This window comes from Pristiophorus japonicus, unplaced genomic scaffold (assembly GCF_044704955.1).
Source record: "Pristiophorus japonicus isolate sPriJap1 unplaced genomic scaffold, sPriJap1.hap1 HAP1_SCAFFOLD_904, whole genome shotgun sequence".
NCBI lineage: Eukaryota > Metazoa > Chordata > Chondrichthyes > Pristiophoridae > Pristiophorus > Pristiophorus japonicus.
Genome location: NW_027254829.1, coordinates 151,995 through 162,709, shown reverse-complemented (window position 1 = coordinate 162,709; position 10,715 = coordinate 151,995). Strand labels below are relative to the sequence as shown.

The following is a 10,715-nucleotide window of genomic DNA, read 5'->3' as shown; positions in this document are numbered from 1 at the left end:
CGGGGGCCCCCCCCCCCCCCCCGGGTTCCGCTGGGGGTTCCCTCTGGGTCCTGTCCACCACACACACCTCCTCTCTCCTCTCCTGCCCCCCCCCTCCTCCCTCTCCCTCTCTCCTCTCCTCCCCCCCCCTCTCTCCTCTCCTCCCCCCCCCTCTCTCCCTCTCCCCTCTGCCCCCCCCCTCCCCCTTCCCCCCCACCCTCTCCCCCCCACTCTCTCCACCCCCCCCCCTCTCTCCACCCCCCCCCTCTCTCCCACCCCCCCCTCTCTCCACCCCCCTCTCTCTCTCTCCCCTCCCTCTTCCCCCCCCCTCTCTCTCCTCCTCCTCCCCCCCCCTCTCACCCCCTCCCCCCCCTCTCTCTCTCTCCACCCCCTCCTCTCTCTCCTCCTCCCCCCCCTCCCCCCTCCTCCCCCCTTCCCTCCACCCTCTCTCCCCCCCCTCTCTCTCTCTCCCCCCCCTCCCTCTCTCTCTCCCCCCCTCCTCTCTCTCTCCCCCCCTCCTCTCTCTCTCCCCCTCCCTCCTCTCTCTCTCCCCCCCTCCTCTCTCTCTCCCTCTCTCTCTCCCTCCCTCTTTCTCTCTCCCCCCCCTCCTCTCTCTCTCTCTCTCTCCCCCCCCCCTCTCTCTCTCTCTCTTCCCCCCCCCCCCTCTCTCTCTCTCTCTTCCCCCCCCCCTCTCTCTCTCTTCCCCCCCCCTCTCTCTCTCTCTCTCTCTCTCTTCCCCCCCCCCTCTCTCTCTCTCTCTCTCTTCCCCCCCCCTCTCTCTCTCTCTCTCTCTTCCCCCCCCCTCTCTCTCTCTTCCCCCCCCCTCTCTCTCTCTCTCTCTCTTCCCCCCCCCTCTCTCTCTCTCTCTCTTTCCCCCCCCCTCTCTCTCTCTCTCTCTCTCTCTCTCTCTCTCTTCCCCCCCCCTCTCTCTCTCTCTCTCTCTTCCCCCCCCCCCTCTCTCTCTCTCTCTCTCTCTTCCCCCCCCCCCCTCTCTCTTCTCTCTCTCTCTCTTCCCCCCCCCCTCTCTCTCTCTCCCCCCCCTCCTCTCTCTCTCCCTCCCCCCCGGACACGCCCCCTTTTGAAGAAAAAATTCTGTTCTAAACTAGAACTGTTCTACCTGACTAGAACTGCAGAAAAAAAAATGTGGAGAATTAAGATTTCTAAAATAGTCCGTTCTCCACCAGTTGCTCCTAAAAATCAGGCGCGAATCATGTGGAAACTTGGGCCCTTAATCTCTATCCAGTTCTATAAATTTTTCTATGAAGTTAACTACATCTTTTCCCGGAGAGAATTTAGAACAAAGTCTAACAAGCTCCATGATGCTGTCACCCAGCAAAGAATATTTTAGTTTATTATGGCCATCACAAGCAGAAGGTGGGATTATTGGGAATACTGTATATTATAGTGTCTACTTGTACACGGTTATGACACTGAAATATTGAAACAACTGCTAAATCTTGGTAATGTTACCTGATTACACATTTAATTGACTCACCTCAATTAGTGCTTGCATGCATCTTACTAGAGCAGCTCTCACTTGTGCACTACATTTTCCTCCCTTGCTTAGGTGCCTATTACAAATAAACACACACATTGTTGTACATTAACTTTCAGAACTACACACCCAAGGATAAAATCTTAAATCTTTTGGTTTCAATAAAAAGGTGTAATTGAAAGAGTAGGGCCAAGAAATTAAACATACCAGAATGCTCCAATTGTCGTTAGTAGATATCCCTGAACATCAGCCATTTCATCAGAATCAATGCCTTGTGCTGATAGTAATGGAAGAATGTGCTTCAGGATCACTGAGCAAACCTCTTGATCACAACGATACATGGAACACAAGTCCCTGCACAGAACAGAAGCTGCAATTACAAAATGGTTCCTTTTGCAAATCAATAAATGTTATCAATTCATCCATTCCTGTTAAGTGACTGCTGAAATCAGACAACTTTAAAACAGTTCAGAATCTAACTGTAGAGGAATGTGTAATTCTGTGTAGATTTGAAAGAGAGATTAACACCTTAATAATGTAAGTTACTTTGAAAATATGACCAAAATTACAGAAATTTGAAATTAGCCAATGTAAATATATTTGACAAATACAAAAAACTGTAATTAATAAATAAAATGAGCTATACTTTGGTATGCTGATAATGCGCTTTCACTAACATTATCCATTGTGACAGTTTCAAATCTAATAGGTGAAAACTATAATTTTTTTCAGGAAAAAAAGGAATTTCACAAAAACAGTTATCCCCAGGAATCAATTATCTTTTAATACCCAGTAATAGGATTACAACAACATCTATTTGGGAGAACATAAGTGGGATTACAAATCTGATAGCAATCTAAAATTGTTTTTAATTCTTACACTATTCATACAAATTGCCTCGTGAGCTCTTTAATCAAGTCCCAGCCTAATTATTATTTTTTATTATTGTTTTTTCCTCAAAAAGTTTTACATTGGATTTGGGGGGGGGGGGGGGGGGAGTAGTTCCTTGGAAGTTCTACAGTTAACTACTTAAAAGCTTCATTTTGCTAAAAAAAAAAGACACTTTGTGACAAAGAACATTTTTACAATATTTCTTGTGTTTATCTTGGTGAGGTATGTTAGTGCTGGGGAATGCAACATTTTGCATCTAAGCCACCCAGTAGCAGCTTCAAATAATCCCCAGCACAGAACTTCGCCCATCAGGAGAGCTTTTTGGGATCTTGGGTTATGGGGGCTCCATAATTTCCCATTCAAATTCCTGTTTGGTTCTCCTGCTGGGAGTTTATGAGGATAAATATTGGGAAGTCCGAAGCCACTGTCTTCGGTCACCAATACACACTCCATTCCCGAGCCACCGACTCCATCCCTCTCCTTGGAAATTGTCCGAGGCTGAAACACTGTTCACAACCTTGGTGTCGTATTTGATTCCGAGGCGAGCTTCTGACCACATATCCACACCATCACTAAAACTGCCGATTTCCACCTCTATAACATCGCTAGACTCTGCCCCTGCCTCACCTCATTTGCTGCTGCAACCCACATCCATACCTTTGTTACCTCGAGACTGGATTATTCCAACGCACTCCTAGCCGGTCTCCCATCTTCCACCTTTCATAAACTTAAGGTCATCCAAAACTCTGCTGCCTGTATTCTAGTTCACACCAAGTACTGTTCACCCATTACCCCTGTGCTCGCTGACCTATATTGGCTCCAGGTTAAGCAAAACATCAATTTTAAAATTCTCATCCTTGTTTTCAAATCCCTCCATGACCTTGTCCCTCCCTATCTCTAATCTCCTCCAGCCTACAACCTTCTGCGATATGTGCTTCTTGAGTGTCCGCGATTTTAATTGCTTCACTATTGGAAGCCATGCCTTAAGCTCTGGAATTCCCTCCCTACACCACTCCACCTCTTTCCTTCTTTAAGACGCTCTTTAAAACCTACCTCTTTGACCATCTGTCCTAATGTCTTAATATCGCATGTAGCTCGGTGTCGAGTTTTGTTTGAAAATATTCCTATGAAGTGCCTTGGGACATTTTACTACATTAAAAGCGCTATATAAATACAAGTTGTTGTTGTAATAAATACTGCTTACAAGAGTGGCTTTAGAAGTATGGAGAAGTCATCTGATGGTAAAACACTTTCTTCTGATGGGAGCTCTTTTAACAGGATTAAGTACTGTTGGGATCACAAACAAGACAAATCAGCACAGCCTAAATGCAAATTTAATGACAACCTAAGAATGTAAGCCTGTCCTCAAAAATACTAAACGAGGTATACATCAGCAATAGATCCATTCAACAGAGCCCAATTACAATGTTGGAATGCAAGAATATAAAATCTACCACATGATGTATTTCTAAACAAGAAACATCACCCAGAATGCAAATGATATTATCATTGCGAGGCTGTGTATTGGAACATTAGTTTGCATTTCCCAACAGCCAGTTTACAGCAGCATTAGCAGATTTTGTAACCACATGGGATTGTCCCGCCCCACACAACTGGTGCAAGGTCTTCAGAGAAAGGGGTGGGATGAAAGTTTAGCAGTTGAAATTCAAGCTTTTGTGTACTAGATCAAGTCTTCCTCGATTTCGAGGGACTGCCTATGATTTGATGAGAACCTGAAGTGCTGGACCCGGAGGAGGCGGGTCATGTATCCTCAATGCATGGAGGCACCAAGAGAAAGTCATGTGCTTATGGGAGGATGGAGAGAGAGGGAGAAGAAGCAGCAGGTCAGTGCAGGGCTCAAGTAAAGTACATGATTTATTGAACTGCCTTTTCTTTATGGGGTGAAATCCATCTCTGTGTTGGTACAGATGACCTGATTTTTAGAAAAGATTTTGTACAAGATAAAAATCACAAATGAAATAAAAGGCTCATCTGGTGAAGGCATCCTGTACTCTTTGTTAGGACTGGGACATTGTTTCTTGAATAAAAACAAATTAAATCTCTGCTGAATTACATTTACTTCAATCCTGCTGTTTAAAAAAAAAGTGTGTGGGGTGTTTCTTCTCAAATTTCCCCACAGTCAATGACTCATGCTATGGTACAGTTCTACTGGCATCTGCAGCCCTCCTGTACCTCGCACAATTGACCATTCCTTATCCGTGCGTCTGGATACTGGAATTTGTTATTCAAATGAGAGGACATCACAGTTGAGCCCAATTCGGATTTACTTACATACATAGTATTGCACAGTATTTACAGCACAGAACCAGGCAATTCGGCCCTCCCAACTTCCACCCAGCTAATCTTCCTTCCACCAAGCCCTGGGAAGCAGAGGTCATTTATAGTACCTGTTCACTGCCCTGACTGAGATTTAGCTAAATCAGTGCATATTGGATTATTATTTTACTACTGTGTTTGCAAGGATTTGTTCTCAAAACCTATAGCAGTTGTTGCAGAGCAAGTAGAATATAACATAATTCACAAGCACTCAGATGCAGTAATGGTATTTAGCTCCAAGGTGCAAGGAACAGATCCATAAAACCGCCAAGACATATGTATACACCAACACAGAGATGGATTTCACCCCATAAAGAAAAGGCAGTTCAATAAATCATGTACTTTCTCACTGCATGATTCTTATTTTCAGATTTCCATTAGAATAGTGGATCCCAAACTGAGGGGGCTCGATGATGTTACCAGAGGATGATGGGCTGGATCACAGTATTGATGACTGGAGGCGCATTGTGAATGTGCTGCTGGAGCATGTGGACATTGACACTTTGCTCTTATCATAGAGGAAAATATAGAGGAAACAGCAAAAATGGGATTCAGCAATAATAAGGATACAGGAAATGTCTGATTATATTGTTGTGGCCCAGGGAGTGTGACCTGTAGAGTGCTGTTATTTGCAATGCTTGTTTTGGTCGATGAGTGCTCGCAGTTCACACTGTCCATCACTGAAGGTAACTCAATCCTGGCGATCAAGGGTCAAGCAATGAGCTCACTAGTCGTAAAAGCCACAGTGACAGGCCCTGAAATCAAATCCTGCAATCAATATTTTATCATTCATTACCTCTCATGTGTGAGCCAAAGAACCCGAAAGTTTACTTTTCCCATAAAAAGCTTTAATAGAGTAAATATAATACTGTAAGTTTGGTAAATGCACTTTCTTCTTCTTAGGCAGTCCCTCGGAGTCGAGGATGACTTGCTTCCACACTAATATGAGTTCTCAGGTGACTGATGAGTCCAATGCGGGACCTTCAGTCTCTGTCACAAGTGGGTTAGATGGTGGTTGGAGGTAGAGGTGGGTGGGGTGCTTGGGTTATCGTGCTTTTGTGCTTGGCTTCCGTTTGCTCCCGGCAGAGACTCGAGGTGTTTAGTGCCTTCCCGGATGCTTCTCCTCCTCTGAGTGGTCTTGGGCCAGGGATTCCCAGGTGTCGGTGGGGATGTTGCACTTTTTCAAGGAGGCTTTGAGGGTATCCTTGAAGTGTTTCCTCTACCCACCTGGGACTTGCTTGCTGTGTCGAAGCTCCAAGTAGAGTGCTTGTTTTGGGAGTCTAGTATCGGGCATGCGGACGATATGGCCCGTCCATTGGAGCTGATCAAGCGTGGTCAATGCTGGGGGTGTTGGTCTGAGTGAGAACACTGACATTGATGCGCCTATCCTGCCAATGGATTTGCAGGATCTTGTGGAGACAGCATTGGTGGTACTTCTCCGGTGCTTTGAGGTGCCTGCTATACGTAATCCATGTCTCTAAAGCATATAGGAGGGTGGATATCACTACTGATCTGTAGACCATGAGTTTGGTGCCAGGTTTGAGGTCCTGGTCTTCAAACACTCTCTTCCACAGGTGACCGAAGGCTGCACTGACACACTGAAGGCGGTGTTGGACTTAGTCATCGACGTCTGCCCTTGTTAACAGTAGGCTCCTGAGGACCTGCTTTACAGTATACATTGCACTGTTAATGTCCTTCGTGAATGACCGTCACAGATCAAGATTTGTTCCTTATGTTGGCATTCCAGAATGTGGTTATTTCTGCTGTAACAAGACTGAAATAGCCAGTACCTGCTGCTGGATGACACCCAGGGTAAATTTTATAAATATGTGCTCCATTAACCTAATGGGTAGAAAGTCATGGGGAAGGGGCAGCAGTGGGCGCAAAGATCTAATATGTGCCACCCCCACCGATCGATGATATTCCACATAGGGAGCATTCATTTATAACATCAAACTTTTTTTTTTAATAAAGGAGGGGGGCGGGGGTGGAAGAGGAGTACATAATGTGATACCCACCATGTGCAAGTGCAGAGATTTTGAAATGCCGTGGTCATTCTCCTGAATTAACATTAACAGTTTTCTTCTAATATCACCAGACCTGAAAGAAAGCGCATGTATCTGTCCTGCTGCTGTGCAACAACAGAGAAATCGGAGAATGTCGAGGAGGAGGAAATCGTGCTTTGTCAAATTCTCTTCAGCTAAAATGCTCTTTGCTCCTGAAAAAAGTTTGATAGCTAATGAACACAAGTGAAGCATAGAGATTAAATGAATATACCATTAGAACTAGGCCTGTACCATGCAGCAAAAGAAAGCTAGTTCAGAAGCACAACTGCAACCTCAGGTACAGTTATTTTTCTCTTCAATAATAGTTGCTTTTTATTTACTTTAGAATTGTAGTATCGAATCCCTGTATTTCCCCTCATCTCTTCTCTCCATATAGCTCTTGTGGACCAGACAATCCCTTGCTGGCAAATGGTTCAACGGGCACTGATCACCCTCTTGTACCTCACCCAAGTGGCCGTGCTCCACGTCGGAGCCTACATAGGAGGTTATTGTACCTGAACCACAGAAAGCATCATTTCTGAGCCCGATATTACCTTCACAAATTTCCACATAACATCTATAAATGTACACTTAGCCGGTGTTTCCCTCATTAATCCAAGGATGCTGAGGCCCATTATAATATCCCCAGTCAACATCAACTAACCCAGCACAGACCAAGTGTCAAACCTGCAACCTTCTTGGTCTGTATGGTTCGGCTACACTCAGCCTTAAACTGAGCCACTGGGAGCCAGTTGGGCAATGTTTAATATCGAGCCAGATAAATAACTTACCTGTTCCAACTGATGAGTCACTGTTGTCATAATCACCTACTTCAAGGGTTTTGTCATGATCGTCATCAAATAAATCTTTGGATCCGTGTCCCTGCGGTTCCATGAAACTGTCTTGAAAATCACCCTTTGTTTCACAATCATCATGTGATTTTCCAGTGTGGGTTACCTATAAGAAATACACCATTGTTCATTCTGAAAGTAGGAGTGAGTGATGAACTCTATGTTTAATCTAATTTTCAGTGCAAACCATTCAGGCTGTGAAACATCGCAGGAAGAATTGGAGTTTTTAAAAATGGAGTGCTCATTGCTCAGAACTACTTCAAGAAATGTCAGTGCAGAGGACACTGCCTGTTCTCGTTTATGGGTGCATTCAATTGCAGCCAGAACAATAGAAAAACTGTGCACAACTATTTATTTTCCAAGACACAATTTGCAATATTGCATCCCCCCCAAAGAGTAAAATCTTTTTCCAGCTTGCTTGGCTAGGCCGAGCCATACAGCCAGAAAACATGGCCACCTCTGCCGGTAAACATTGGTTCATGGTGTTGTCAGGGACACCTGTAGAAACAACATTTTTTCAATGAAGGATCTTTAGATGCAACATAAACCTGTCTTTTCTTTCTTCAGATGTTGACAGACTTCCTATGTCATTCCACTATTTACGGGTTTTTTTTAATGGGTCTTATGCCTCTGGAGGTGATACTACCATCTGGTTTATTTTACTACGATGTTGCCTTTAACAGCTCTGATCAGTGCCAGCAGTAACTAATTTGTAAAATATATGAAGATTAGAATATTGTCATGGATTTAAATACACTGCTGATGGGATTTGGTTAAGGAAGAGATAATCCTATGCAATCTTCACTTGGAATCATGAAATAAGACAGGGAGTCCATGATCAGACATTTCTTCTCCTGTCCACAGAGCAAGATAGCAGATATTATTAATGCAAGTACTTACAAGTGAAAATACAATAAAGTGAAAATCCAGTTACTTACAAGTCAGCAGCAAAAGCCAAGACAAAGAAAATATGCACATGGTAAATGTTGTAAAAGTCAGGGAGCACATGGCTCTTTCTTAAGCAAGTAGAATTGTTCAATGCTGTGCAAAACAGACTATGGTTTGCAATAGATTTCAGTGCCAGGTTCCAAAACAGATCACTGGTTCAATCTTTATTTCAAATTATACTGGAGTTGACTTAGAAACACCCACAGTAACAAGAAAACATCAACAAGTGGATATAAAGAAAAGACTTGCATTTATATAGCACCTTTCACAGCCACAGGACATCCCAAAGTGCGTTTACAATTAATGAAGTACTTTTGAAATGTAGTCACTGTTATAATATAGGGACAATGCTGTATTGGGGCACTTTGGAATTGCCAGAAACAAATCCAATTTGTAGTATAACAGGCTACTCATAATTTGTAAATTGTAAAGAGCTGGGAACTTGTCCCCAGCTTATTGTAGGTTAAATTATCTTGGTGCCTCCACTTAAATAGAAGCTTGGGAGGACCCAAAACCTGGTGAGACATCTTTGCTCTAATAACCTCCTCAACTCTAAACTCCTCACAAAACTGGTTGTGTGATGTACGAGAAGATTGTCAGAAAATATACTGAGTGTAACCTAAAAGGGCAACGTGTTCATGAAAAAGAGTATTTGGGATGGGAAAACAGCAGTGTCATTTTCATCATGACTATGTCACATACAGTTGTCACAATGATACGAGCAATGTAGTTTATATAATTGCATTGCTTGTGAACAATATTTGTGAGGAGAGCAAATTAGAAGGAATTAAATCCAGATTACACAAGCAGCAACGTACTTAGAAACCCCACTTGCCAAACACCTCAGGAATTTTCAGTTAGTTTCTTACCAGCTGTCTGCAAACTTGTACAAGGTCATTCATAAATCTTGCTGGGAATAGTTGAAGGAAGAGAACAGATGAGCCCCTCTTTGCCCTGTGCTGTTAAAATGATAGAAAATACAGTTCATTTCTAGGGGACAATAATTGTTATGGGTCATCCTTGAGTACTTTAGGAATGCGTAACAACTTTGAGATCATCACTCTATTTAGACAGAATACATATTGGTAAGAATAAAAAGATGCACTCAGCTACAGATTAAAAAAATGTAAAGACTATAATGCTCATATTTAGATTCTCGGTTTAAACTAATGATAAAAGAGTCATAGTAAATTAATTTTTGTTTTTGTGGCAACTAAAACATTTATCAAATCAGTGAAAGAAAAGAGAACTAGCATTTATAAAGCATCTTATCGCGTATTTCAGAAACACCCCAAAGTGTTTTACCTAAAATGAATTACTTTGGAGTGGAGTGATTCTTGTTAAGAATTTGTCACAGCAAGATCCCACAGCAATGGGACAAATTAATCAGTTAATCTATTTTTGGTAGTGCTGATTGAGGGAAGAACTTTGATAAGAATACCAAGAGAATTCCTTGCTGTTCTCTGAATACTGGAATGGGATCTTTAATATCTAACTGAACCATAGGACAGGCAAAAGGAGCCTCAGTTCATGCCTCATCTGAAGGATGGCACTTCCAAAAGTGTAGCATCTCTACCCCTTCACTGGAATGTTAGCCTAGTTCATCCTATTGAATCTTGGAGTAGGACTTAAATCTCGGGCCTCTGACTCAGGGCTGAGAGTGCTATCAATGGAAATTACAGTGCATGTAAAATCTGTCTCTCTCCACCTTAAATATATTCAATGACCCAGCCTCCACAACTTTCTGGGGAAGAGAATTCCACAGATTGACGACCCTCCGAGAAGAAATTTCTCCTCATCTCAGTTCTAAATGGGCGACCCCTTATTCTTAAACTATGCCCTCTAGTTCTAGATTCCCCCACGAGTGGAAACAATCTCTCTGCATCTACCTTGTCGAGCCCCCTCAGTATCTTAATTGTGGACATTTAATTGAGCTTAGTTAATTACCTTAGTGTGAGAGTGCAGACATTTTGTGCACACAGTAACCAGGGTTTTCAAAGAGCTGAGCTTCAGCTCCTCATTAAGTTTGTTTCTGGCTGTAGAAATGTATTCACCGGCATTCAGCATAAAAGACTAAGGGATGAGGGCAAAAAGGTTGACAATCACAACTTAGATCACAAAAATACATCTTTTTAAAGAATTTCTCAAGTAGCAAATATGCTATGGGGC

The 10,715-nt window shown here is 43.1% G+C and overlaps 2 protein-coding genes across 2 annotated transcripts in view; both read right to left on the bottom strand.

Moving 5' to 3' along the window:
• Nucleotides 1-1,474: 1,474 nt before the first annotated feature.
• On the bottom strand, nucleotides 1,475-6,960 carry LOC139257737 (serine-protein kinase ATM-like; the record flags this gene model as incomplete). Its single annotated transcript, XM_070874601.1, has 4 exons — nucleotides 6,721-6,960; nucleotides 3,570-3,652; nucleotides 1,682-1,828; nucleotides 1,475-1,550 (listed from the first exon to the last, which is right to left on the bottom strand). Coding segments are annotated over exons 1-4 (546 nt in total), but the record flags the coding sequence as incomplete, so codon positions are not given.
• Nucleotides 6,961-7,417: 457 nt separating this feature from the next.
• Nucleotides 7,418-10,715, bottom strand: part of LOC139257740 (serine-protein kinase ATM-like) — a 44,587-nt gene continuing 41,289 nt past the window's right edge. The window contains exons 15-17 of the mRNA XM_070874604.1: nucleotides 10,494-10,619; nucleotides 9,416-9,505; nucleotides 7,418-7,704 (exon numbers count right to left, since the gene is read on the bottom strand). Coding sequence (XP_070730705.1) covers nucleotides 7,429-7,704; nucleotides 9,416-9,505; nucleotides 10,494-10,619 — 492 coding nt within the window. The 3' untranslated portion in view covers nucleotides 7,418-7,428. The remainder of the gene's footprint in view (nucleotides 7,705-9,415; nucleotides 9,506-10,493; nucleotides 10,620-10,715) is intronic.